This window comes from Falco punctatus (assembly GCF_963210335.1).
Source record: "Falco punctatus genome assembly, chromosome: 18".
NCBI classification, from domain to species: Eukaryota; Metazoa; Chordata; class Aves; order Falconiformes; family Falconidae; genus Falco; species Falco punctatus.
In genome coordinates, this window is record NC_137598.1 from 642,625 (window position 1) to 670,619 (window position 27,995).

Consider the following 27,995-nt stretch of genomic DNA (forward strand, 5'->3'; position numbering starts at 1 on the left):
GGACAGCGCTTACCCCTGAGTTTGGAAGGATTTTTGACGTGGACTACAGATACAAACGATTTCCCCACCTGCTCTTTCCCAAAAGGGAACCACCAGACTGATCCTTCTCCTCTCTTCACCATCCCTTTATTTTGCTGTGCAGCCATTCCCGGCTCTCCGACGTTTTCCTTTGCTTCCTTTTCTCACGCTCCGTAGCTTTTTGCATGTGCATTTCCAGCATGATTGTGCAGCGAACACTTTGCAAGTTTAATTCTGCATCTTAAATGGCAAAATCAGCCACAATCGTTTGTTGTCCTGATTTAAAAACTTGGGGAAAAAAATGAGCAGAGAGCTCGGCTCAAGCCGGTGGGTGCTGGGGGGCTCCTGGGTCCAAGGGGCTTCCTGAATTACGGTTTGATCTTTGCAAAATGGTCGGATGGAGCCTCGATCGAAGCTTCAGGGTGAGGATAGAACAAAAACCAGCGCCGAGCTGGGGATGGAGCCGGTTTGCGCTCCCTCTGCTGGCTGCGGGCTCCGGGCCCTGGGGATCAGGGCGGGGGGGGGGGGGCTCCTGGGGGGACGTCGGAGTTATGGGTAGGTGGGAGTCTGGACAGCACAACGGGAAGAGAAAGAGAGCTTCAGTCCTGTCCTGCTCTGCTCCCGGGTGATGAGCTCAGCTCATCGTGGGAGCATCATCTGGGAGCAGGGAAGAGCCTCTTTCTCTCTCTGGAATTTATCCCAGTGCATTTAGACTGTGGAGCCTGACTGCAAAAATGCCAGCATCTTACTGACCCGCTGCCTTGGTAACACTCTCCCCCCACCCTCCTTCCCTAAACCTTTTTTAGCCAGTCAGACTTGCCCCCGAGAGAGAATTCATCAAATCCCTGATAGCCATCGGGAAGCGCCTGGCCACCTTGCCGACCAAAGAGCAGAAGACCCAGCGGCTCATCTCGGAGCTGTCGCTGCTGAACCACAAGCTGCCAGCGCGCGCCTGGCTCCCGACAGCTGGCTTCGACCACCACGTGGTGCGGGTGCCACACACCCAGGCGGTCGTCCTCAACTCCAAGGACAAGGTACGGCCGGCCAGACAGCGGCTTTTGCCTCAAAAGGCAGCTTTTCGTGCTCAGCACGGCCCCTGTTTGGGGGTCGAGGAGAAGAAGGGCTTCACATGGGTGCTGAGGGCATCTCCTGGGTCCTGGGAGCGGGGGGAGCTTCCAGAGCGGGAAGCGGTGGGGTGGGGTGGGAGATGTGCCAGGCAGCTGGGACAGGGAGGAGACCCCTGGGAGCAGCCGAGCTCCGAGCTGTGCGCGGCAGCTCCACACCTACTGAAAATCGCCGCTTTTCCTCCAAAACGCACAGGCCCTGCAGGCGCGGAGCGTCGTGCTGCCTCCTGCAGCCACCCGGCCCTGCTAACGCTTGGGTTTGCTTCCCCCAGGCTCCCTATTTAATCTACGTTGAAGTACTTGAATGTGACAATTTCGACACAGCGAATGTGCCCGCTCGCATCCCCGAGAACCGCATCCGGAGCACCCGCTCGGCCGAGAACCTGCCGGAGTGCGGGATCACGCACGAGCAGAGAACCAGCAGCTTCACCACCGTCCCCAACTACGACAACGACGACGAAGCTTGGTCCGTGGACGATATCGTGGAGCTGCAGGTGGAGGTGAGGCTGGGGGTGCCGGGCAGGGTTTGTCCCTTGCTGGTGCTGCGGGATGCTGCTGGCATCTGGCACAGCACCGTGCAGGATGGTGGTGCTACCCCAGCTCCTGCCTGGGGGAAAAGAGGGGTGGGAATTGCATGGCAGTAGCTGCTGCATCCCACCTCTCGCACCTTCCCCCTCCCAGCTGCCAGAGATTCACACCAACAGCTGTGACAACATCTCCCAGTTCTCTGTGGACAGCATCACCAGTCAGGAGAGCAGGGAGCCCGTGTTCATCGCTGCTGGAGACATCAGGTGAGGCTGGCGCGGCGAGGGCAGCCCCGGCAGTAGCTTTATCGCGATGGGTTATGAGTTCAGGTGCAAAAAGGCGGGGGGTGCAGAATTCCTCTGCTGGTTTCCTCATAAAAACCATCTGCACTAAAGGCTGAGGAGGGGCAAACTCTGGGTGGCGAAGGCTTATGACAGCCCTGAACAGAGGCAGGAAAAAGGCGCTCTGGGCTGGCACGGCCCCCCCACTCACTGCCGGCACCTTCCGTGCCGGGAGGCGGGGGACGTGGCCCTGGCGCGGGGCGTGGGGTGAGCCCATGGGCTTCGGCAAGTGCTCTGGGTGCACGTGGTGACGCTACTTTCTCCTTCAACAGCGGGTTTCGCTGCTGTAACAGCTCTGTCTTGCAGGCGGCGGCTCTCGGAGCAGCTGGCGCACACCCCCACCTCCTTCAAGAGGGACCCCGAGGACCCGTCCGCTGTCGCCCTGAAGGAGCCCTGGCAGGAGAAAGTCAGGTAGGGCTGGAAGCGCTGGCTTGGCCTCGGCGCTGCAGGGACTTTGTCTGCCCTGGAAATCCAAGGAAATTGCTCTTTTGACTTGCCCAATAAATAACCACGGCCTCGACTTTAGGCCCTGCTCGTCCCCAGGGTGGGTGTTTGCTCGGGACGCGGAGGGGAATGGCAGCGAGCAGCGGGTGTGCTGCAGGAGGGGGAAAATCCACAGCAGACTTGCGGCTCTTGGGTTAGGCTTTGAGGGGCTTTACCGGGTATCTATAGGCATCCTTTAAGTCAGAAGACTTGGCCGGTCCCAAAATAAACTGATCTGTGTACCTGCTCCCCAGATTGTGTGTCCAACCCCCAGATTTCTCCTTGAGCGAGAGAGGGAGCCCCCTGGGCTCTATACATTTGGGGGTAGTCTCGTCCACCTTGTTCTGATGGGGGGGCTGGGAGATTCCAGGGGAGTTAATTCCCTCCTGCTGTCTCGGGGATGGCTTGTGGCTCGGGTGGGATTTGCACCATTGTTCGGGGAGGGCTCGGTGCGCAGTTCTTGCAGTTCTGGGCACTGGAACTCATCCTGCTGCCGTCCCAACTGAGCAGAGCTGCTGCGTTTCCAGAGGCCTTCCTTGCCCCCAAACCTCTGATCGGAGACCCCCGGGCTGGTTGCTGCCCACCCTCCCTTTCCTCACGCTCCCATCCTCGCCCGTTCCCTGCAGGAGGATCCGGGAAGGGTCCCCCTACGGCCATCTGCCCTCCTGGCGCCTCCTCTCCGTCATTGTCAAGTGCGGGGACGACCTCCGGCAGGAGCTGCTCGCCTTCCAGGTCCTCAAGCAGCTGCAGGTGAGACGAGAGAGGGGCTGAGAGAGGGGCTGCTTAGGGGGCTGCAGCCGTGTGGGGCCGCCCTGGGCCCTGAGGGATTTTCTCTCTCTCTCCCACAGTCCATCTGGGAGCAGGAGCGTGTCCCGCTCTGGATCAAGCCATACAAAATCCTCGTCATCTCTGCCGACAGCGGCATGATTGAGCCAGTCGTGAATGCTGTGTCCATCCACCAAATCAAGAAGCAATCCCTGCTTTCGCTGCTGGATTATTTCCTGCAAGAACATGGCAATTACAATACCGAATCCTTCCTGACGGCCCAGAGGAATTTTGTGCAGAGCTGTGCCGGTTACTGCCTGGTCTGCTACCTACTGCAGGTCAAGGACAGGTGGGTCCCCACGCCGTAGCTGCATCTCCCACTGGGATTTGTCACTTTGTCCCCAGATACAGCAGGGAAATCCTGGGAGCGGAGGGTGCTGCTGCTCCCAGGGCCACGCACGCGCCTGCAGAGTTTAATGGAAAGTTTTCCCTCCCGTGCACAGGCACAACGGCAACATCTTGCTGGATGCGGATGGACACATAATCCACATCGATTTCGGGTTCATCCTCTCCAGCTCCCCCAGGAATCTTGGCTTCGAGACGTCTGCCTTCAAACTCACCACGGAATTTGTGGATGTAAGTGAGCGGGGGACGTGATGGCAAGGGGTGATCCCCGCGCTGCTCCTGGATGAGCCGAGGGTGGGAGGTGCCCCGTTTGCAATGCGGGTTTGCTCAGAGAAGTGAAAATCCCTAAAAAATCCTCTCGTGCCCATCCTGTTGACTGTCCCCCTGCTTAGGGCGCCCCTTTGTCCTAAAATGTCTCCATCCGCTGCCCTCCACCCTCCCCTGCAGGTGATGGGCGGATTGGACGGCGACATGTTCAACTACTACAAGATGCTGATGCTGCAGGGTCTCATCGCTGCCAGGAAGCACATGGATAAAGTGGTGCAGATCGTGGAGATCATGCAGCAAGGTAAGGGGGGCCGGGGACCCCCGAGGTGCCACGCGTGCGTCCGGGCTGCGCAGAGCATCACCCAGAAACGGCTCAGGGACCCTCAGTGCGCAGAGGAGAGCTGGTGAGGTTGGGAGAGCATCCAGAGGGGTCTTGTATGAGGAGAGGCTCCGGGCAGCCCTCTTAGGGTCTGGGGTCTGTGCGGGGAGCTCCTGCCCCAGGGAAAGGCCTCGGGGAGACACTGGATCCCTGGAGTGGGTGGGTGTGAGCAGAGGGAGAGGGAGCATCCCCCGGTCCGCCATGGAGCACTACAGGATGGAGACGTGCCTGTGGCGACGGCTGAGCACTGCGGTGCCCCCAGGAAGCCTGAAGCACCCCCGAGGGATGGGGGTCGCCGTTCCCTCGGTGTGGGACCAGGCCCCAAACGTGGCGGTGTCCTGCAGCACCGGGGGGGTCCCCGTGCCACAAAGCGGCCTCGGGGCCAGCGCCAAGCGAAGGGTCCCGCTGGATGGAGGCCGCCGCGCCCCTGGGGGCTGCGTTCGCCCCAGGCCCCCGTGCCAAAGCCTGTCCTTCCCTCCCCGCAGGGTCGCAGCTCCCCTGTTTCCACGGCTCGTCCACCATCCGCAACCTGAAGGAGCGGTTCCACATGAACATGACGGAGGAGCAGCTGCAGCTGCTGATCGAGCAGATGGTGGACGGCAGCATGCGCTCCATCACCACCAAGCTCTACGATGGCTTCCAGTACCTCACCAACGGCATCATGTGACGGCCGCGGGCCTCCCTCTCCCAGAACGACTCCGCGCCCGGCCCGGGCCCGAGCTTTGCTCCCGGGGAAGCAGCTCTTGGTCCTCGATGGTAAAAAGGAGGCCAAGTCTCAGCGTCGTCCTGGGGCTGCTTTTGCCAAGGCTCCTCAACAAAATGAAACAAGGACAAACAAAAAAACAAACAAACAAACAAAAAAACCAAACCCGAAGCAGGAAAAAACCCTCCACTTGTGAAAATCAAAGCGAAACGGATCATGCGGTAACCGTGCGACGCGTGCGGGGTCGGGGCGGCCAGGTGAAAGCAGCAAAGGGCCTGGGGATGTGGGGATAGCGCTCGCCCCCGCGCTGCCGCCTCCCTCCTGTCAGTATTACGCCCGTTGGTGTCCTGTGAACCCCCCCCCCAATCTCATGAAATGTTCGGGACCTGGGGGGGACGGGCCTGGCCCCCACCCTCCGGCGTCCGCCGCCACTTGAGCCTTCTGCTGGTCCCGCATGACGGCAGCGGAGGTGAACCCGGGGGGGGCCTTCCCTGCATGTTCCCCCCCCGCCCCGGCATTGCTCAGCCCCCACTCTGGGCCCATTTCTTTCTCGCACCCCCTTTTTCCCCTCCCCACCCCCCTCTTTGATGAAAGTCCCCTTGTCCCAGCCAGCGTAGGGCACCCTCTCCCGTAGCACCCACAGCCGGTACGTCAAGGTTGGGGGTCCCGAGGCTGCTGCCCAGCTGGGGTGCCGGTGCTGCCCCCCCGCTCCTCCCAGCACCTTTTCCTCTGACTGTGTTCCAGGAATTTGGGACTGTGAAGCTTCCCCCCGCCCCCTCCCCTTGCAATAATTTCTGGCTGCTGTCTCTTGTCTTGAATGTCAGGCTGCGGCCGGCGGGTCCCCTCCCTGGAGCCCCGGGCTGGGTTTGAGCAGAAGCTCCAGGGATGGGACGGGGTGGGGGGAAGGAGCCTGGTGCCTTCCCGCCCCCCCCAGGCTCGGCACTGCCAGCCCCAGGGGAAGGCAAAAGGGCAGCCCAAAAGTTTTAGCCCCCCCCCTCGCACCCCCACCAGGTCTCCGGGGGGCCCCACACCCCTCCCCCCCCCCCTTTTTGACAGCCCCTTCCTTTAAGAGCAGCAACCCCCCATGTCCCACCCCCCCCAGTCCCCCCAGCCTCAGCCCGTCCTGCTGGTCAGATGTGCCGCCCTGCCGGCATGCGAGCGGTGCCCCCCACCCGTCCCCCTGCTCCCCCTGCCCCCTGCGCCAGCCTGTAACCCTGGATGTCCTCAGTCTCTTTGTTTAGCACTAATTATTTGTCATGTTGATTGTTTAGCATTAAAAAACAAAAATTCTATTTTAAAATGCTGGCTGCCCGTGGCCAGGAACCACCGTGGGGGGCATTAATCAGGGACTGAGTGGGGGTCCCCATGCCAGGGGCACCCCCAACCCACGGTCGCAGGCAATCACAGCCCTCCTCTGGGGTTCCCCTGTGTTGCAGCAGGGTGGGGGGCTCAGCGCAGCCCCCAGGCCTCTCTGGGGAAGCAGGAATGGAAGGGGGGGGCCCCTCAGCCCCTTCCACCTCATTTTTGGGGCAGGACCAATACCCTTGCGATGGGGTGGGGGACGCAGGACCCCTCCCGGGACACACGCGGGGCCAGGTAAGCAAGACAGGGCACAGCAGGGGTTAAACCACTAAAAGTTTAATTGCATTATTACTACAAGAATAAAGGATACCTGAGAGCCTCTTGCAGTGCCCGTAGTTTTAATGTAGCATAATCACAACCCCTAAAACAAGTGTTCAGCCGCCCCCCGCCCGCTTTAACAGAAGTGTCGATCTAAAGGCACTGAAGTGCTTGAAAACCAAGATTACAAAGCAATTTGTTTTGTTTCCTTCCTCTAAAACTCGTAGAAACTTTAGGTTCTTCTCTATTATTAAACATCATTTACACGTTCACAGCCCCACGCAGTACGGCTGGGGGGTGGGGGGTGGGGAGGCTCAGCGCCAGGGGAGGGGGGTGGTCCTGGCCCAGGGGCTGGGGGAACTGCTGGTTGCTTTTTTTTTTTTTTTTTCTCCTTTTATTTTCAAAGCCCCCCCTTGCTCCATGTGTGCCATTCAGCTGAATCCACCTGCAGTGAGGGGGAGGATTATGGCCCCTTGCACTTAAAAAAGGCGGGGGGGGGGGGGGGGGGGTGGGAAGAACCCAACCCCAACCCCAACCCCAGCAAACCAGCTTTCCCCACCCCAGGGGGGGGAACCCCAACCAACCAACCCCAAAACAAAACCCAAAATCACAACAGTAGTTTGTTTTTTGTTTTTTGATTTTTTTTTTTGTCACTTTTAGTGTATGATACAACTTTACACAGCGTGTTAGAGGTTATTCACAAGGAAATAAGGAGGAGCCCAAAGTTAAGTTACTGAAATAATTACTCACACAAATACCCTACCCCAAGCACAGGCGCTAAACAAACAGAACAACTAGAAGTTTCTTTTCTGGCTGGTTTTTTTTTTGTTTTTTTTTTGTTTTGTTTTTGTTTTTGTGTTTTTTTGAAGGAAACAGTGGGACACGGTGACAACCCCGAGCAGGTGAGACCCTGCTGTGCTGGGGCCAAGCGCTCACACGCGTGTGTGCAGGGATGTGGTTCACAGTGGCCGAGGGGGAGCTCGGTCGGGCCCCGCGGTGCTGAGCTGTGCTGGGCACCACGTTGTGCCCGCCGAGGGGTGGCCGAGGAAGAGGAGCAGCTGGTGAAGCCGAGCCCGGGCAGCAGCAGAGCCCTCGGCCCCCGGAGCTGGGTGGGAACGGGTGGGGGGCGGCTGTGGGTGACACCAGTGCCCCTGGGAAAAGCCCCCCCAAGACTCACCGTCAGCGTTTCAGTCTGTAACGGGATCCAGCAGCGGCTTTCCCTCCTCACGGCCCCTTCACCCGGAGAGCGGCCGGCACGGATCCTGGGGGGACAGGGCCCCCCTCGCTGCAGCGCCAGCAAACACTCGGTGCAGCTTCGTGGTGCCCGTGGGGTGACGGTGCTGGCGGGCGCACGCTGAGCTCACCCAGGGGCCTGGTTTTGGCTTCTGGTTTTTCCTCTGCCAAATTAAAATCTCCTCCTCCTCCTCCCCGGGGAAACTGCCAGCCGGGGCCTGAGTGCGGCCGTCCTGGGGCACGAAGTGACCAGTGTCCGCCGTTAGTGCAAGTGATGGTGAAGGGCCTGGCACATCTGGCAGGTGAGCGGAGCCAGAGAGGGGCCGGGGGGGTCTCTGTGACAAGCCTGGACTCGGCTTCTCCCCCCAGTTCCCAGCAAAACACAAAATAAACAACATAGAAAAGGGAAAGGGAGGGGGGGGGGGGGGGGGGAAAAAGAAAGAAAAAAAAAAAAAAGGGGTGGATTTTGCTGTGACATTTCTGCCATCACAGCCATCTCTTCCCTGTGATGGAGAAGTGGCCCCTGGTCCCCAGGTCCTGCCCAGCGCCACCAGCTGCCTTCCCATCCCGCACGGGCAGAGCGGCAGCGAGGCCCAGGGTGTGAAGACGACATCTCAGGCTTGCCCAGGCTGGCCGCGGGGTGCGGGGCATCCCTCTCCCCTCCTCATCCCCGCGGGAGGAAGGCCACTGTCCCTCCCCGCAGGCACAAGTGGCCACGGGGAGAGTCACGTCCCCGGGTGAGGACAGAGCAGCGAACGAACCGTCGGCCTCCCCGCGCACCAGGCAGCGCGTCTGGCCTCTGCCCTTCGCCTCCTGCACAAGGCAGCCGCCATCCTGCCCGCCCCGGCAGCCCGGGGGTGCTGAGCCCCCGCTGAGCCAGGCACGCGGGTCCGGCCGGACCGTGCAAACCCCGTTACGGTCTCTTCCCCGCGCCGCTGCCGAAAGGCTGCCCAGGAGGAGGAGGGGGGCCCAGGCAGGCGCTGGCAGCTGCTGGGTATGTACCCGCTGCCGGGGCACTAGTTCTCGGGGCTGGCGTTCTGCCTGGCGCGGATGAAGGCCATGCCGTGCGTGCGGAAGTGTGTCTTGAGGTTGAGCTGGCTGTCAAAGCAGCGGCCGCACACCTTGCAGGAGAGCTTCCCGTCGGCCACGTGCTGGGCGCCTCCTTCCAGCGGGCTCCGGGGCCCCGGCTCCTCCATCTCGCTCGCTCCCTTCTTCTTCTTGTGGGTGATGAAGCGGTGGCGGTTGAGGGAGACCTGGGAGGTGAAGCAGAGCCCGCACTCCCGGCACTGGTGGGAGCTCTCGTCAGTCCGGTGCTGGGGGATGTGCTCCTGGAAGTCGGCTGAGCTGCTGGCGAGGTAACCGCACTTGCGGCAGCGGAAGGGGGCCTTGCGGTCGCCCTTGGGGTTTTTGGAGGGAGGGGTGGTGCTGTCCGGCTCCTCGCTGCACGAGTCACCCTCGTCCGAGGAAAGTTTCCGCTTCCGCCCGGACACCTGCGGGAACGTTCCAGGTGAGCGTTACTGGGTGCCCAATTCCAGCAGCTCCGGGCACAGCCCAGCCCGCTCGGGGAATTCCCAGCGCCGCAGGGCTCCCGCAGCGGCCCTGGACGCCCCTGGGGCAGCTCCTCGGCAGGTGCCCAGCGTGCCGGGAGCTTTTCCCTTCTCTCCCAGCGCACGGCGCGGGGCTGAGCCGGCCAAGCGCAGCCGCTGCCACGCTGGCAGGGAGGGCGGGAGCCAAGCAAGCTGTGCCCAGACGGCGCCCGCACCCATCCGGCAGGCGCTGGGCCCCACGCTGGGAGGGAGCTGCTGGGCCCAGGCCCCGAGGGACGTGTGGAGGCAGGAGCAAGCCAGGATCAGGGCTCACGGCGATGCCTTCAACCCTGCCCCAAACCTCCGCAAGGCCCCAGCCCTTTGCCAGCACCCCAGGACAACAGCGAGCGCGTACCTGCGTGGTGCCAGTCCCTATCCGGGCGATAATGACCTCCTGGCTCTTCATCTGGTCGGTCACTTTGATCCCGTGTCGCACCTGGATGTGTTTCTCCAGGATGAGCCGGCTGCTGAAGGTCCTTTTGCCCTCGGTGCAGTACCTGCAGGGCCAGAGCAGGCAATGAAGCGACGCTCCGCAGCGAGAAGATGCTCTAGCACGACTGCGCAGGACCGAGCCCCAGCCCCCTGGGAAAGCTGCCCCCAGCACCCCGACCCCTCACCCTGCCCACAAACGTGATCATCCACGTCCCTCTGGAGGGTATAAAACCCCGCGGTCCCTCCCGGTCCCTCCTCACCCTCCTGCTTCCCAGACACATGCTGGGTGCCCACCGTATCAGCTGTCTGTAGCTTTACCCTCCCGACCAGGGCTTAGCCCGGGGGAAGCGGAGCCGCCCCCCTTAAACCAGCCCCCCCTCCTCAGCCCGAGTGGGGGCAGGTGCTGCGGGTACCGGCAGGGATAGACGCGCTTGATCCCTTCGTGATTCACTCGCACGTGTCTCCGGAGGCTGGGAGCGGAGCAGAACGACCGCTCGCACAGGTGGCACGGGAACTTCTTCACCGACTGCAAGGAACAAAGAGGCAGGTGGGGACGGCACAGGGAGCCGAGGGGAGCGCAGGGCTCCCCGCTGCAGGCGAGAAGCCGGACGTGGGAACTCGGCGCTGCCTCAGGTTCTCTCTCCTCGCCCACGCCACGTTTGGGTGATGAGTACCTGGTCTTTGCTGCTCACCCAGGTAACGTCCCTGCCCCCCAAACCTCAACCCTGACCGAGTTTGTGCCGGGGGGAGAATCCACATCCCAGATGCAGCAGAACACGCTCCCGGCCCAGCAAGGAACCAGGGTGTCCTGCCCCGCTGCTCCGTGCCACACACGTTCCCTGCCCCCCTTCCCGAGGGCTTGGCCGAGCCGCAGCTGGAGACCCCAGCTTTCTGCTCACCTTGCCGTGGTCCTTCTTCATGTGGGAGACATACTCATCGCGCTCCGGGAACCAGGAGTGGCAGACGCCGCACGTCCACCCGCTGCCCTTGGACTTGTTGACCGTCTTGCGCTGGAAGCGGCTTCGCTTGGTCTTGCGCAGCTCGGGGGAGCTGGGGGGCTCGTCCTCCTCCGTGGAGGACGACGACTCCTCTGAGATCTTGGACACGGGCGTTTCGACAGGCTCCTGCTTCGGCGTGAGCAGGATGGCTGCCTTCTTTGCCAGGTCTTCCTTCGGCTTCTGGGGCTGATGAGTGTTCTGGAAAGCACAGACCAGGGTGTTGGCAGCTGTCTGGGGTCGGGATTCTTCCCTCAGCAGCCCAGAAGAAAAGCCTGCGCACCCCCAGGCCGCAGCCTGCAGCCAGGCTCATCTCCTCAGGCTCTGGGTGACAAGGGAGCCAGATCTCAGGGCCCTGCTGCATCGGCGATGATGCCCCCGGTGAAGGAGGGCGGCTCAAATATTTACATCAATAATTAACATCAAGGGGCTCCGCAGAGAGCGCCGAGCGCGGGCACAGCATTACCTTGAGGTGCTCCAGCATGGTGCGCTTCTGGGCGAAGAGCAGCGGGCAGTCTGGACACTTGAAGACACTGACCCGCTGGTTGAGCAGATGCTGGTCGAAGTGGGAGGAGAGCAGGGGCTTGTGGGTGAAGACCGTGTCGCACATTGCACACTTGTAAATCATTCTGCCGGAGGAAAAAGGCACCGCTGTCGGCACAGCTCGGGCTGGGGTCAGGAGGACCCTGGAGGAACCGTTTTGGCAAGGGGGTTGAGAGCAGCCCCGGGCACGGTCAGACCCACACACAGGATGGGAAAGTAAAAAGCAGGTGGAGGCAGCTCCCCATGCTGGTGCTGAGCTCTTCCTGCAGCGTCCCACCCACTGAGGATGCTCCCAGTTCTTGGAATCACAGAATTGTTTAGGTTGGAAAAGACCTTTAAGATCATCGAGTCAAACCACTAAGCCCAGCACCGCCCAGCCCGCCACAGGCCGTGTCCCGAGGGCCACATCTACACTCTCATAAATACCTCCAGTGGCTCCACCGCTTCCCCAGGGAGCCTGTTCCAGCGCTTGACAACCCTTTTAGTGAAGAAATTTTTCCTAATATCCAATCTAAACCCCCCCTGGCGCAACATGAGGCCGCCTGCTCTCATCCTGTCACCTGCTGGGAGTGATTTCTTCTGGCAAAATCTGCCGGGATGTCGGCTCTTGGAGCACTTACTTGGACTGCTGATTGCTGAAGCCAGGGTGCTGCGTGTAGACGTGCGCGTGGGCGCTGGGGGCCGACTTGAATGCCATGGGGCAGATGGGGCACTTGTGGAACACCTCGCAGTGGGAGGTCTGGATGTGGGACTTGATGGAGTTGACCCCACCGAAGACCACAGCGCAGCTGGGACACCTGGAGAGCGAAGGAGAGCAGGAGGTGAGGGGTAGGGGAGCTCAAGCCCCTCCCGTGGCGACTGGCACGCTAACGGCAAAGAGAAACCGGAGCACAAGGGTGCACGCCTGCTCCCCATCTGACCTGCCCCAAGGACAGCAGGATCCAAACCAGATCTGGGCACTGGGAATGCTCCAGTAAGGAGCAACCAGTCCCGCCCAGCACCGGTGGATCCAGGGCCCAGGGAGCTCATCAGAAGGAGCAGGGAGAGACTGTGGGGGTCTGATGCTGCCAGCCAGGAATGAGGCGACATGGTGGCCAGTAGGTCCCAGGAGGAGGAAAATTCCCCTGGGGCTAAAGGTGTGAGAGCCAGAGAAAGGGCGCAGCACGACCACGCTGACCCTCAGCCCCACGCCCAGCACTGGTGGGGAGAAGGAACGTGAATTCCTGCCCCACCTGCAAAACAGAAACCCGCCGCGGACATGGGGCTCTCCCCACTGGTCCGGCACATCCCCCCGCGTCCCTCTGCCGAGCTCGGCCCTACCTGTACCCCACTCTGCGGGAGAAGTGCAGGCAGGCCTCCTTCAGGTGGCTCTCGAAGTTCGCCAGGAGGAAGTTCCCTCCGCACTCGGGGCAGACGTGGGGCGGCCGGTTTTTGTGCATCCGCTGATGGGCGTTAAAGCTGCAGCGATTGGACATGATCATGGGGCACGTCGTACAAACCTGGGGGGGAGGAGAGCATCGAGAGGTTCAGCCTGGCACGTACCCACCTGTACCAAAGGGCTTTTAAGCCTTTTCTGCAGATGGACGTGGGCAACAGCCCCCAGCACCCGAAGCAGCCCCAAGCCACGTGCCGCCGGGAGAAGCGCCGGGACTCTGCAGGGCACGTTTCAGGAGATAATCTGCTCGCGCCAGCTTGCCGGGTAATTGTTGAGGGCGTTTCACAAGCAGACAAGATGCCTTTTTTCCAGGCTTTTCATCACAGATGGGTCCCAGATGCAGCGTGTGCCAAGGGTTAGCCGGGGACCAGCCGCTTGGTGAGGGAGTTTTACCGGAGGGAGCGGGGGCGTATTCACAGCAGCTGCCAAAACCGTTTTGAAACTAATTCCAACTCCAGGCCAGGAAACGGACATGGGGGTCTGGAGGGGAAGAAGCCACCAAGGCCTTGAGGAAACAGGACAGGGCTTCCAACAGGAGCTGCCCTGACAGATGTGATAACCAGGGCAGAGGTGGGGCGAGGAAGGAGAGGAGCAGCCCCCAGGCAGACGCCACGCACAGCAAGCTGCAGTCGGGCTCCCCTCGCTGCCGGTGCCCAGACTGGGGCCCAAAGTGCTGCTGAGACAGACCCAAGGGTGATTCCGGCAGCAGGGCGATGAGAGGGGAAGAGAAATCGGACCGGGAACAGCAGCTGAAGGCAGCCCGGGAGATGGAGCAGGGACACAGGGGCATGTCGGGAAGGGAGCGGCGATCAAAGGTGGCAGGTGAGGAAGAGGATTACAGAGGCTTACAGCCTCAGCCAGCCCCATCCCTCGCTGCGCCAAGGAAAGCCTCTGGGTCTCTTATTTTTGTTTTTTTAAAAGGAAGACAAAGCCGTTTGTCGGAGGTGTTGGTTTAGGGCTGAGCCCGGCTGCTGGCTAGGTGAGGGCTGGTAACAGGTTTTGCCCTGCCAGCAACTTCACGCTGGAATTTCCCCGCTCAAGTGCTCCCCGCAGACGGGCTCTCTCCGAGCTAGAAATACTATTCTGCTGCATTCACAGGCAGCAGGTGCAAGCAGGGAGATAAGGACAATTTCCCCCAGCTCTCCTGTCCCTGATCTCCTTCCCTTTGTGCCCTGTCACTGCTCCTGCTGCAGCCCCACTGCGCATACCCCCTCTGCTGCGCCCCAGCCCCTCCACCCACGGGAAGGCTAGGAGGGGGGATGAGAGTACCAAATCCTCCCCCTGTTAAAAGAAAGCTCCTCAGAACAATCCATGCAGGCATGTGAACCTCTGGGCTCCTGGTGACCTTCAGACAGAAAGCAGCCCTCCTCTGCAGCAGCGGGGCTGCAGCACCGCGCTTCAACAGCGTCCTGGCTACAGCAGCAGCTTCGAAGTAAACAGAGTTACCAGGAAACAGCAAATTCCTTCTACGAAAAGGAAGCCGAGGGGGCTGATCGTCTCTGGAGGAAGGGAAAGGTGAAGGCATGGCACCGGCAGGACAGGGCTCCTCTGTGGACCTGCCCCCCGCCTTGCCTTTGAAAGGTCATCCCTCGGCAGCATTAATCCCGTGTTAGCTGGATGCTGCCTGCCCTAACGAACCAGGACGTGCTGGCAGCAGCAGGGAGCATCAGGGACCTCAAGGCTGGCTCTCCAAGCAGGGTGGGGGGAACCCAACACACACACCCGCCCCCTCCGCCGGTTCCTCCAGACTCCATTTGTGCTTCAAGCCGTCAAAAGAGGAAGCAGCGCCCAGAGCTCTAACATGGTTCCACGGGGACGGCTGCGTCCCACAGCGGGTGCCGGCAGGCAGGGCACCGGTGCCTGGGGACCCGCTCGTCCCTCCCCGCCGCGCCCTGGCTCCTTCACCCACCAGGCAGCTTTATCACCCGCCGACAACAGCCTCCCTTCCCTCCGCCCGGCGCCTCGCGGGCACCAGCCAAACCCCGGCTCAACGTTCTCCTTCCTGCACGAGTTTTCCATCAGGAGGAGTCGGGCGTGCACAGGCACGAGTGCCCAGATCACACCTGGAGTCCTCCACTTCTGCCCCGCATCCCCAGAGACGGCTTGCTGTGGCTCCAGCACCCAGCTCCCACCTACGTACCGTGCTGCTGGTCGTCCCCGTGGTCACCGCCTGCTGGAAATGCGCGGCCAGCCCAGCTTTGTCCTTGCATTGTTCTTTGCACTCCAGGCACCTGAAGCAGCTGTAGTTGGTCTGCTCCGAGCTGTTGCTCAGAGGCAGGATGGGGAGGTCCTGAGCCCCGTTGGCCGTGGCCAAAGTGTCCTGAGCCACGCCAGTCACTTTGCTAGCGGGGAAGGAGGTCACCGAGACCAGGGGGGTGATGTCCGGCTGTCCGATCATTTGATCCAAAGCGATCGGCCTCATGACCAAATGGGAACACTGCATCACCAGCCCTTTGTCCTTGTGCTCCCGCGCGTGGAGGAGCAAACTGCACTTGTTAAAGAAGACGAGGCGTTTGGTGCAGTGGTTGCAGGTTACCTCGATGCGCATGCTTCGCCGGTCGTAGTGGCGAGCCAAGCTCTTCTCCAGGGCGAAGGAGTCCCCGCACTCCAGGCAGCGGTATCCGAAGGGAGGCAGGGTGAGGCTCGCGTCGGCCGGAGGATTCAGGTTGGGTTTGTACGTCGGCAAGAGGTTTTTACTGTTGAGGATCTTGTTAAAGGCTTCCACGAGGCTGGACTGGCTCCTGGAAATGACGGTGCCCGCGATGGTAGGGGAAGGCTTCTGCGGCTGCACCATCACAACCGTGGTGCCGTTGACTTTCTGGTTGGCCGTGGTGGTGATGGTTGTGGTCTGCGTCACGGTGCTGACGTTGGTCCTGGTGTCGGCTTTGGGCAGGGTCTGTGGCACCAGGTTGATGATGTTCTTGGCCACGGCTTTACCCGACTTGGCTGGCAGCACCACGGATTTTTGCTGAGCCACACTGGCCGCGATCAGCATGGCGCTGCTGGCATTCTGGATGGTGGAGACGGGCAGGACAGTGCCTTTGAGCTTGGTGCCATTGCCAAGCTGAACACTGACAATTTTCGGCCCCTCAATGTTTTTCAAGGGGCTGGAGAGCTCCATTTTCTCCTTGGGCACCTCCAGCGCGATCCCTTCCTCCTTCTCTGCCAGCGCTGAGAAGCTGACACCCTCGAGAGAAGTCTCCTGGGAGCTCTGCTCGGCCGACCCCTTGGTGGAGCCTGGCTCTGAATCCGAGGAGACCCTGGTCACTGTCCGGGTGATGCTGCCACAAGATGTTTTGATGGTTTTAATCCGCACTTTCAGGGGCCGTGAGGAATTGGAAGAAGGGGAATCATTGTTGTTTTCTTCTTCCTCCTCCTCTTCTTCAGCACTGGACATACTCTGTGGACTTCCCATCGACTTCTCCAGCATTTCTTGCTCTTCCTTGAGGGTGATGTTGTCCAGCTGCTTTGGAGAAGTGGGGAGCCTGGGGCTTTGTACCACCGGTGAGGAGGCCTTGAAGAACGGCTCCCGGGGGCTGGCAGGCGAGTGTTTCACTTCAGGAAGGTTGCTGGCGCTGCTGTCAAGGTTTGGGTCAGAACCGGGCCAGGACGCGATGGGAGAATCATCCGTGGAGTAGCGAACGGTGACCGATTTCAGGTGCTCCAAGGGACTGTCACCCAAGGCTGCAGCCAGACCCTTCGGGCTGGCTTCGTGGCCCACCTCCTCCGAGTCAGACTCCTCTTTTTTGATGCAGGGGATGGTAGGAGGGGACCCATTTGCACCCCCTGCCTGGCTTGTTTCAAAGGACTGCGGGAAAGCCGGGGGCAGGTTCTCCGTGCTCTCTCCCATGGGCTCTTTGCAGTCCAGCGACGGGGTGGGGGATGGGGAGAGGGAGGGCACAGCGAGGGACTTCTCCTTCGGTTTACACTCCCGGGGTCTGTCAATCAGGTTGGCAGCGTTGTCTTCGTTGGGATCGGGGCTAAAATGGGAGAAGATATCCAGGGGTTTGGGGCCTTTTTCCTTCACCCAGCACTCCCCGTTGGAGGATGCCACAGCTTCCACAGACCTGGAGGTGGGGGACCTGGGCATCTCAGCGGCCCCAAAACCATTCTGCAGCAAGCGGGGCCCAATGACGTGCCCATCTTTACCACGCCCGTCCAGGGCATCAAGCTGCTCGGGGCAGACGGTGTTCTTCACAATCACACTGACAGCAGTGATGTCTGTGTGTGGGAGGACGTGGTCAGGGGGTCCTGGCTCCCCGGGGACTTGCTTGATGTGAGCGTCAGCTTCCTCGTGGCCGGAATGGATGGCCTCATTCGTGTCGATGTCAGGAATATCGAAAGCTGCCAGAAGGTCATCAAAATCTGGAGTTTTCATGTCACCCATGGTGGGGAATGTGGCAGAATCTGCAACAGAACAAGGAGAGGAGCATTAGCATCGTGACTCAGGCACACAGACAAAGCCAGCAGAGACACAGATGGGAACTTGCTCCTCCTGAGCCCTACTCCAAGCACAAAATCCCCACGCAGCCTTCCCTTTGAACCCCAGCCTTGAGCCCCTCGGGCAAATCGCAACAATTCTCAGCCTTTTTTGCTGCATTTGTCTGCACATCCTTTTTTGACTCCCAGCCAGGACAGCAGAAAGTTCAGAAGGATCCCAGCACCCTGGGAGAGATGTCTGAGCCCGTGGGATGCAGCCTGGCGAGGAGCACCGCTCCGAGGCTGGAGCAATTCCCCACTACATACAAGCTGAGGGAGGGCAACAGCTCCGTGGCAGAGGATCGGCGGGCTGCAATGGATCAGCAGGCGGACTCAAGTCGGGATCAGAAAACTGCAGAAAGAGCAAATGCCTCACATGGGGAACGCGCCGTGGGGGACACCCAGCATGATGCAGGAACCGTCCTTCCCCGGCGCAGCAGCAAGGCCGTCCCAAGGCCACCCCGCAAGGTCGCGGCTCACGAGGAAGGCGTCCAGAAGGTAAAAGCCAGCTCAAATAAGAGACCTCAGACACAAGGGCTGTGGAGCAAAGGATGAAGAAACAGGGGAGGCTGAGGAGAGACATGGCAACAGGTTTCAAAACATGGCTGTGGCAGAGACAAAGGGAATAATGTTCCTCCTGTCACTGCAGGCTGGGTAAGAAATCCCAGGATTAAGCTGCAGCCAGGGGATGTGGCTTAGACAGCAGGAAAGACTGATTTATAAGGATAACCAGGCAAAGGAGGCAGGAGGACAGGGGTGCTGCGGAGCAGCTGGGCGCGCGTCTGTCCAGGGGAGCCGACCTGCTGGGAGGGGACGGGGGTCTCGGAGACGGTGTCGGGGTACACCACCCTCAGGCTTTCTGCTCTTAGCGTGGAGGACAGATGGCTGCTCCTAACATCGCTGGGCAAAAGCAAACAAAAAAAGAAGAGAAACGTTTATCTCGAAGGCTGTGAAGGGTGAACACAAACACCCTGCAGCCCTGTGGCGAGCCGGCCCTTGCGGTCGCCTCTATCCCCAGCTCCCGGCGCTGCCTCTCAGCTGCCGCAGATGAAGCCAAGGCTGCTGGAGCACCCACCGCCCGTGTGCCGTCACCCTGCCCTCGCCCTGCCTCGCCGCTGCAGGGTGGCAGGGCAGCAGGGCACCAAGCTGCTCCTCTCCTCGGACAGCACAGCTCACGCGCCCGGGGAACGGCCGCAGCTTACGGCTTCCGAGGAGACCCGCCGCCCGCCCGGCTGTCCCGGCGGTGGGAGGGAGAGGCCCCGGCAGAATCCACCGGCAGTCCCTTGCCATGAGAGTAGACAAGGACGACACACAGCGTGGATAAATCTGCTTTTTGCAAAAGGCAGGGATTCCCTCCCGGGAAGTTCGGTTTCAAACCCACCAGTGCCAGTGGGGAAATTTAGCCTGCATGGCCGGCACCCCCACAACCCAGTGCTGGAAGCCCTCGATCTCGCCACCATTTATGCCAGAAACAAGTCACAGCTCTGAAACCTGCCAAACCACCAACAGGCAAAAAAAAACCCTGCAGCGTTTGTCTCAACAGATTAGCCAGAGCATCCTCCCGGCTGGCGGCACCTTACAGACACCTTCAGCTGTCACATCTCTGGGTCACAGCATCCATCCCCTTGTCCTACCGGTCCCTGCGGAGGGGAGCGGTTCAGTCCCTGCTGCTGGAGCCCTCCAGGCTGCAAACACGCCGCTGTGATATAGAAGATTGAATCATTTCCTCGGTCCTGTCCACTTATTTGTGAGGAGTGGGATGGATGGGTGGGTTCTTGCCATCTTGGCGCCGGCCAAACAGGCAGCAGCACTAATGAAGCCAGCTTCCACCTCTCGTCTAATCAGGGATGAACACAGGCTGGCCTTCCTCCTGCAGGAACAGCCTCTCTCCTCAGACACGTCCCTGTATGAGCCTCAAGCCTTGGAGGCCACATCACGCTCACCCCCATCCCTACACAACCCGGAGCAGCCAGTTCAGCGCTGAGGCTCCATCTCACCTCGGTGTAACGCTCCAGCTGGTTGCAGAGAGGCTTTTGCTGATGGCTGCAGAATCCCTGGGAGAGGGCACCGTGTCACCGTGTCACAGGCCAGAAAAGCATTCCTTCCACGCTGGCGCTGCTCAGGGGAAGGGCTGCATCCTTGGAAGTGTTCCTCTCAGCCTCCACGGCGATCTCCATTTTGGAGACCGCACCGTGTACACGGAGGGCCAGACATGCTGCGGTGGCAGAGAACGCCAGCCTGTGGCATTCTCCCCTTCCCAGACTGGAGGTGGTGGAGGAAACGAGCGGAGCTGGTGCCTGTCCCAGTTTCAGCTAGGAAACCGCGACAGTGCCCGTCACCTCCAGGGCAGCATCTGGCCTCAGGGAAGCAGCAGGTCCCACCAGCCTCCTTCCCTGGAGGTGAGCAGCAGGGATCAAGCTCCACTCCGCTTGTGTCTGAAGCAAAACCCACCCACTTCCTTGTGCAGCTGCAAGTCTCCCAACCAGCCTTCACCCTCCTCCAACGTGAGTACCTGGTGACAAAGCAGCGTGGAGGCCAAACGGGGTTGAGAGACAGCCTCCGGACTGCTCTCACGTGTGGTTCGGTCTCCTTTTTGTACCTGGTAAACCCCCTTATATGCCCAATTCAGCTATACTCGGGCTTAGCAGGGTTGTAGAGACGCTGGTGGTTTTTCTGAGAGAAAGCTTAGTAAGGAGGCTTAGTCTAGCTTTATTTTTAACTCTCACCTTGGGTCACCCCAAGGGGATCTCCACTGGGTGCAGCGCAGGGTCTGTGGGCCACCAAGGAATCTGCTGCTCCAGAACGACACTGACATTAAAAATGCAAGCGGGTGACTTTCTACCGGCATCGCCTCTGCTGTGCCCCAGCTGCGGACCCACAGGTCCTGCCGCGGCACCGCGGGGTAAGAAGTTCACAGGGCGAGCGCTTGCTGGCGCTTAAATCTCCGCTAAAAGCCGAAGTCTTAAATCTCCACTAAAAGACGGAATGGGCAGCTCTGTGGGGCAAGAGTAGTATTTCTTGCCTGCAAAAGCACAAGGGATTTGACACTGGAACAAGCCAGTGGGAGACAAGAAAAGGGCGACCTCGGAGGAAGGCATCCACGCCACGAAATGGAAAACCACGGACACAAAGAGCAGAGCCACCTTCTAGCCAGGGATGTTCCTGTGAGAGCAGAGCAGCCACTGCGGGACACCAAGGATGCTACGGCACAGGCTGCACCAGCCAGGCAGTGGAGGGGACTCTGTTAGCCACGGGAAGATCATCTTTGCAAGGTTCAAATACACAGGGAAAAGGTCTTGAAGAGCACAAGTGGAATTTTGCTTCTTAATCTCCCCATAAACATCTGGGGGTTTTAACCAGATGTTCTAGTCCACTTTGGGAGGAAAAACATGCATTTGGGGGGAAGAGACTATCCCTACCACACGGTTGATGACCTAGATCCCAAACAGCAAAACGAGCCTTTCCTGCCTGCATGTGCCCCCCCAGACTTCGCTCTGCCCAGCAGGCCACCGGTCTGTGCTGCTAAACACCTCCCAGCACCGGCTCTGGGGAAGCAGACTCGTTTTCTGGGAGATTTCACCAAGTTCATTCCGCTTTCTAAAACCAGTTTTCACCACAGGCTCTCCAGGCGAGGCAGGCCCTCGGCCATGCCCTCAGCAGAGGCAAGCCGTCGGTGAGAGGACCAGAAGGAAAAGCACCAGGCTTTAAAATACTGCAGCGGGGGGAGATACCAAACGCTCCGCTCCTCTTCCAGCACTGCCATCTGGTTCTTTAGCACAGGATCTCTGCTGAGAACGGTGTGACACAAGGACATTTGTTTTTCAAATGACTGTTCTAATCACCGTTTAGCAGGATACAAATATTTACAGTAAAGCAGAGAGAAGCAGGTTGACTACGCTGGGAAAAGATTCCCAAGAAGAAAAGAGGCAACTTGAGGGAAATCCTCCTCTACCCAGCACGGAGGGAAGAATGCCGGCTCTGTCCCCAGAGTGGCTTTGGGTCAGCGAGCTGAGCAGAGCCTGGAGGCTGGGGGTGATGGTGGATCCATCTTCAGGCTCAGTATTGCTTTTTCCCGTGCCAGGGGATGGCTGAGAAGCAGCCTGGAGGAGCCAGCCTGGCTGCACCCCCAGCACCTCCTGCAAGGCACGTATCCCCCACCACACCCCCCCAGAGAAAAAGACCAGGGCTAAAACCACAACGCTGCTGCGAGGAGCTTCTCTCCTGGACAGAAGGATGCACAAGCACACGTCGACAGGAAGGTGAACCTCCGCTGGGCTGAGCGGAGCCCAGAGATCCTGGCACAAATTGGTCGCTCCCACCTCTGCAGCATCACCACCGGCTCCTCCCGCCACTGACTATAGGAAAGGGAGTGTTCCCGTGTGCTAATGCCACCAAGGACCTGCCTGGTGCTCCACCTGGATTATTGCTTTTATTTTGTGCTCAAGTCCTGCTCTGCCATGAACATTTAATCATTTTTATCAGGGTTTCTGACAGGGAACGAAGGAACCCACAGCATCCGATTTCTCTGGGCTCACAGATGGGTTTTAAATATATCCCACTGGTGTTTTTAAGTGTATCTTTCGATTACTTCCTTCCCAGCCCCACACTAAAAAGTTTCTGGCCTTTCTTGCCTTTTAAACACCTTACCACTGTCTTGGCCAACCACCTCCTCCTTTTAAAACCAAAACTCATTACAGATCCTCTGCCTCTTTTTTTGAAAGCTCACAGCTCTGAAACAGGAATGAATTCATTTACGAACCGTTCATCGCTTCCATGCTCTCAGAGACGCTCTTCAACTAATGGCTTCCCACAAAAGGGAGGCTCCTCCTCGCAGGAGTCCCTGCACAGGACCGAGTACACCAGTGTTTCTCCTTGTTTGGTGTTAATGGGAAGGTCTCCGTGCCGGAAGGGTTTGTTGTTCCCGGAGATCCTAAGATCCCCCCAGTTCTGTGCCTCCGATGAAGGGGAGAGTCATGGCCTTGAGTCAGTAACTCCTATCAAAAAGGAGACAGCCGAGACGGGAAGAGCCCAGCTCCCCCTCAAACTCTACCAGGCTGACATGGGGAGTTATTCTGGTAGCTCAAAACACAACTCTTTTCTTAGGCAAAAGAACTATTTTCTTAGGTGAAACAAAGCCAACGAGGGGGGAAGGGAAGGGTATTTTGAACCTTACTGGCTAAGCAGTGTTAACGATCTTGCCTCACAGAAAAATAAGAACTTACAACAAGCATCAGCTCCACACAGAAGCAGCTCTCCGAGGACAGCGGGGTCCCACCACACACAAGCCGCCCCTCCGCGGGCTGGCAGGACCCCCACGGCCGCGTGGCTCAGAGCCAGTCTGATCATCCCTCAGCACGGTGGTCAGCGGTCCCCTGCCTTCACGGCTTGGGACACCACGGCACAGGGGAGAGAAGGAGTCAGAGATCCAAACCCATCTGCGGAAAAGATCCCTAAACCCTCTCTGGATGCGACAGGGAGCAGCTGCAGACCAGAAGGCTGCCAAACTTGTTCGCCAGCCTGCCCCGAATATCACAGCCCCGCTCTGAATCAGAGGCCAGACAACTCCACGCCTGGAAGTCCCCGCTCCGCAATCCTGCCTACAACCGAAAACACATCAAAGTACGTGGGGCGCAGGATCACCCCAAAGAGCACCCGACAGACGGTGACCCTGACGAGGAGCAGAAGGCAGGGCCGTGTCCGGCTGGCAGCGCGCGGAGCAGGGCCACACCTCGCAGCCGGCACCGCCGGCCAGGAGATGGCACGTGGGGTCTGAGCCACGCGCCGCTCGGGAGCGGGACACGTCGCGGGATCAGCGAGGGGGCTGAGCTGGGTAACCCAAATCCCTGGCTGGAGAGGGAAGTCAGTGCAGGCCGACGAGTCTGACACCACGCAACTACTGGCGTCCCCTTTCCACCCCTTGCACCCCAACCATGCCGCCGACCCAGCTGCCTCGTGCCATCGAGGTAGGTGACTCCTAAGGTCAAGAATGCCAGGCGTCACTTCTCCACGAGTCACCCCCCGGTTACACGGGGTTTTGAATCGAAATCATCAATGTTATGCTAAAACCAGCCCTTCCTCCAGCAAAGCACAAGGCGGGCCCAGAGCTGAAAGCAGGGCAGCCACAGCCCGTTATTTGCATAATGAATATATACACACACAAACCCCAGCTAAAGCAAGTCAAACCAATAACCACCAGGCTTTCAGTTTCAAGCAGGGGACAGTTTCGCATCAGTCTCCTGTTCACAAAACCATCCCAGTGTCCAGGGCGGCCACCCAGACTCCAGACGCACAGGCAGGATACAGCCCTGGCAGCACAGCTTTGCTCTGGGGTCAGCCCACGGGACATCAGCTGAGCGCAGGGACGGCAATCGGCAGCCCAGCACACTTACTCAACAAGCGCAGGTACCTGGGATGCAGCGGTGCCTGGCTGCGACGCAGCGGGGACGCACTTTGGCTGGTCCCTGGCAGGAAGAGGAAGCAATTCTGCTAACGCTGCTACGAGGTTCAGGTTTCTGCCTTTCAGGAGAGCAGGATGCTGTGCGAGAGGCAGGTCCTGGGCTACTGCCCTCCAGGGCACAGCAAAGACAGCAAAAATCCACAAGCTTTGGAAGAACCACCATGAAGAAAGGGAGATGCCGTTTGCCAGGTCTGGATCCACAGACCTGCAGCTCCAAGCCTGGAGCAACCCAAGCATCTCTCCACCAAGTCCACCCGTGCGGGAGCCCAGGTGTTTCCCACCGGCAATTATCCCCCCAGAGAGACTGTCACAGGTGAGGCCCAGACAAATTAAAGCCGAGCTCATTTAAGCAACACAGAAAAGCTAGCCCAGGGCTCACACCGGCCCCATGGCGGCCCCTGAATCTCTCTGGCTGAGGGGGACCACTGCAAGCCCCCCAGAAGGTAACAAGGCTCACAGCTGAAATAATAAGACAGTGAGTAACTGCTGAAACACAACTGTTATTTTTACAGCTCATTTGCTTCTTTAGTCTACCATGAAAAGATAAAATGTTGTTAAAAATCCCTCCCTCGGCCATGCCTCCCTTAAAAGAAAAGCTTGTTTGCTCGTTGGGGGGGTTGCCCAGCTCCCTGCTTCAGAAGGACGCGGCCACCAAAGCTGGCACAGCACGTGTGGAGACAAGGCTGCTCTCCTTTCCCCAGGCTCCTCCTGCTTAAAGCCCCCCAAAACGTGCCCACGCTGCTCGTGCCGTCAGCTCGCACACCTGCCCACCCATTGCCACCCCACATCCTCCTCCATGTGCCGCACCAGAGACAATTCTCCATTCCCACACCGCTCCCGTGCCGGGTCGCGTTAAAACATATTCAAGGGATCCTGCCCTCGCAAACCATCCGGCTGTGCCCACCACGCAGCCCTCAAAACGCTCACGGGGTTTTGGAGATCCGCGTTCTGATCCAAGCTGTAGCCACGCCAGCCCTCGTGGGCAAGGGGCTCCGAAATGCCGCCCAGCCCTGAGCCTGGCAGGGGCTCCAAGGACCCCAGATGCCCAGAGCACCCAGGGGGCTTCCTTCCCTTCACCCATTTTTGGTGTGGCACCGTCTGCAGAAGCAGCAGACCCCCGGCCGCTGAGCCCGGCCCACCGGGGCCCACGCCGGAGCAGTTCAGACAAAAGAGGCCGAACGCTGGGACTATTTCAAGGGCTTGCTATTTTTAAAAGCTGCTTTTCCTGTTTCCCTTCCTGACCCTCGCCAGGACTTGCTGCCCGCCAGCAAGTTTGCACCAAAACAACGAGAAAAATTACCCTGCCAAACCCAACTATGGAGGAAAGTTCAGCCGAGTCTATCCCACCGTGCCGCCCTCCTGCATCCCGGCGTCCAGGGGGGCATCCAGGGGGGCTGCGGCCGTGTCCGAGGCCAGCGGGAACGGCTGCGCTCCCGGCGCCACGTGACAGGCGGGATTAGCTTCCGAGGCACAGAGGAAACCTTTGACAAAGCCTGTCCCCGTGCTGCTGCTCCCAGGCCTCGAGCTGGTGGCTTCCCTTGGGCTGCCAGCGCCGAGAGAGCCCTGGAGAAAAACAAATCTCCACCTCGGGTATCTGCAAAACACAAAATAATGAGGACAGGATCACCTGGTCGGCGGGGAGCTGCGCGGATCGCCGGCTCTCTTCTCCTCCCGGGGCTCTGGGAGCTATTTTAAAACTGATCCCCTGCTAAAAAGCCCCAGCCTTTGTGCAGAGGAGACGTCACCGGTGAGAACAACTGTTTTTAATGAGCCGAACAAGCGCTGGGTGTTATACAATCTCACTCCCTGGTGGAGACCTGGCAGGCAAGGGGCAAATTCCCCCAGCAACAAATTTGTAGCACCTGGCACAGCTTTTCTCCATTTCAGTGGCTCTTTTGCTCTCCAAATCCTCCCCAGCCCCCTGTTACTGGCAACTGGTGGAGAGGAGGGAAGAAAAGCCGGCGGTAGCCCTGCACTTGGTTATTTATGCAGCGGCCAGCGTTCATCTGTTCCCCTTCCCTTCTCTCCAGGGGCAACTCCCACGGAACAGCCGCATTAATGGTTGATGCAGCTCGCAGCTGGTGCCAGGGAGGGCCAGCATCTGCCCCAGCACGGATAAAGCCACGGCGCTGCAGCCCTGCAACTTGTCAAAGAAAGTACAGCCGGGAGCAGAGCCCAGAGCACTGCAGAGACGCTGCCCGGATTTTGTGGTCAAGAGATTGTGTGAGATAAAACGCACAGCTTGCCTTTGTTTTGGGACTGCGAGTGTAGTTTTGACAGGTTTTGCACAAGTTGGTACGAGCAGCCATGGCTTTGTAGCAGAAAGCCACTGTAAAATGAGTGGGCTTTGTTTGGGTGGTTTAATTTCTCACTGCAACACGGACAGTGCCCTGCTCCAAAACGGGCAACTCCAAAAAGAAAAATTTCCTGGAAGCATCCAGACAGAGCTCTTTTCCACAGCAGGAAGCTGAAACCAACTTGGTATTTTTCAGGTGACATAGAACAGTGTCATTTCACTGTCCATATTGAGGAAAGGCCAAAAAGTAAACAAGATTTCAGAGATGAAAGGACTTTCAGAGACATTATTAGTCTGACACCAAGCTATTAAGGAATGACCCGGAAAGATTGCTTGCTCGGAAAACACAGGCTGTGCTGCTGTCAGCCCAGCAGAAAACCATACATGGGACTTGCCAGAGGACTTTGTTTTTCTCTCCATCTCCAAACAGCACTTATCTCTTAAGTGAGATCTGGTGTACAGGTAACGTCCCAACGAGCTCGCACTCTGGACAAAGCTGGGGTTTAGCCCATTGCATGTGAGGAAACTCAGGCATGGGGTGATGTGAATGCAATGGAGCCGGCGCAGCACCCAGCCCAGGCCCATCTTCCATCACATCAGGACTCGTTCTGCCACCAAGGGATCCCACCCAGCCAAAACCCCGTACCTGTTGGAGCTACATCCTTCCCCTCTCCGCTTTCTTCGCTTCTGCGTAGGCCCCTCCTGGGCCGGCTGCTCTGGGAACCACCTTCTGGTATCTACAGCATGGTGCCAGACAGATCCTCCAACTTCAACATTTGTTAGCCGCCCCTCACTACTTTCCAGAACTATAATTAGTTTTGCCAATATAAAAGGCAGAAGAGATTCAGCCAAGCTTCAGAAGAGATAACACAGGTCAGAAGAGAAACAAAGGTTAACATTAAGAATGGCTCTTGCACATTAGAAGTCCTTATTTAACTCCATGTCCATGGATCCAAAATTAAAATCTGTGAGTCCACGGATAAGGAATTAAATCTCCCACACCCCCTTTTCTCCTCTTTATCAGGGAGGAAATACTACCTCCTGCTTTTGGGGATGAGGGAAGCAGGCAGAGGAGAAGCATCAAGGGCAGCACAGCAATCTGGGGAACAGCCTGTGCAGGGAACTGGCACCCCCACGTCCCCAGCTACCAGGGGGTTTCCACCCCTGGCAGCCCCTGCTCGTGCGCATCCCTCATACTTGTCCCACGCTTTTCCGCCCCTTCCCACGCAGCATTTACACCTCAAGCGATCCACAAGGTCCCCTCACCATCACTCCAGCGACACACCCTGGCTCCCACTCGCATCCACTTGCTCCGTAACCGTAGTCCAAACCCACAGAGCCCATTTCCAAATCACAGCACCCAACCCCTTGCCAGCACACGAGATTTCTCTCTCTGCCTCCTGATCTCCTAAGAATTTGCTTATCTAGCAAGCCTTTAGCGGCACGATTTGCAAACGCTGTCCCCGCTGCGCTTCCGGAGAGGCAGCTGCTGTGCCAGGGACCCGAGCCCAGTACTGACCTGATGGGAAGGAGCTTCTGGATGGAGCGGAGAGGGAGGAAAAGAGGGAAAAAAAGGGGGGGGGAGGGACAGAGAGTGGTCTCAGGTTTCACGTGTAGGAGAGGGGGAAAATGATAGAAAGGCAGGCTGGTTAAACAAGAACCAGCAACATGTCCTACTCCCAGCATGACATCATGAGGTCAGGGCTCAGCAGGGATGGCTGCAGTGGGAGGGGAGGTTCAGAGGGAGGGGGTAAGAAAAAAAAATAAAAAAAAGAGAGAGAGAAATAAATAAAATAACCCAGCACCAAACTCCTCTGAGCCCCTGGCACTGGGGCAGGGTGGCTCTGGGTTCGGTGGATGGTCTAACGGCAACCGCTGCTGGCTCTGCAGGCGGTGGTGGTGTGAGCTG

The 27,995-nt window shown here is 59.1% G+C and overlaps 2 protein-coding genes across 9 annotated transcripts in view; one reads left to right on the forward strand and one right to left on the reverse strand.

The window, feature by feature from the left end:
* PI4KB (phosphatidylinositol 4-kinase beta) overlaps positions 1-8,281 on the forward strand; it is a 28,960-nt gene extending 20,679 nt beyond the window's left edge. For all 5 annotated transcript variants that reach the window (XM_080368056.1, XM_080368057.1, XM_080368055.1 and 2 more), the window contains 9 exons: positions 825-1,052; positions 1,415-1,642; positions 1,824-1,933; positions 2,315-2,419; positions 3,118-3,241; positions 3,340-3,605; positions 3,760-3,892; positions 4,109-4,229; positions 4,793-8,281. In XM_080368056.1, the coding sequence (XP_080224182.1) occupies positions 825-1,052; positions 1,415-1,642; positions 1,824-1,933; positions 2,315-2,419; positions 3,118-3,241; positions 3,340-3,605; positions 3,760-3,892; positions 4,109-4,229; positions 4,793-4,974 (1,497 nt within the window). In that variant the 3' untranslated portion in view covers positions 4,975-8,281. The remainder of the gene's footprint in view (positions 1-824; positions 1,053-1,414; positions 1,643-1,823; positions 1,934-2,314; positions 2,420-3,117; positions 3,242-3,339; positions 3,606-3,759; positions 3,893-4,108; positions 4,230-4,792) is intronic.
* Positions 7,249-27,995, reverse strand: part of ZNF687 (zinc finger protein 687) — a 30,017-nt gene continuing 9,270 nt past the window's right edge. The window contains exons 1-9 of one of the 4 annotated variants that reach the window (XM_080368032.1): positions 26,733-27,994; positions 14,995-17,261; positions 12,740-12,918; positions 12,040-12,216; positions 11,343-11,505; positions 10,781-11,077; positions 10,295-10,407; positions 9,805-9,946; positions 7,249-9,353 (exon numbers count right to left, since the gene is read on the reverse strand). In XM_080368032.1, the coding sequence (XP_080224158.1) occupies positions 8,880-9,353; positions 9,805-9,946; positions 10,295-10,407; positions 10,781-11,077; positions 11,343-11,505; positions 12,040-12,216; positions 12,740-12,918; positions 14,995-17,241 (3,792 nt within the window). In that variant the 5' untranslated portion in view covers positions 17,242-17,261; positions 26,733-27,994 and the 3' untranslated portion in view covers positions 7,249-8,879. Of the gene's footprint in view, positions 9,354-9,804; positions 9,947-10,294; positions 10,408-10,780; positions 11,078-11,342; positions 11,506-12,039; positions 12,217-12,739; positions 12,919-14,994; positions 17,262-17,600; positions 18,121-25,090; position 27,995 lie in introns of those variants that run through there. The other 3 variants (XM_080368030.1, XM_080368029.1, XM_080368031.1) reach the window with 3 other exon arrangements.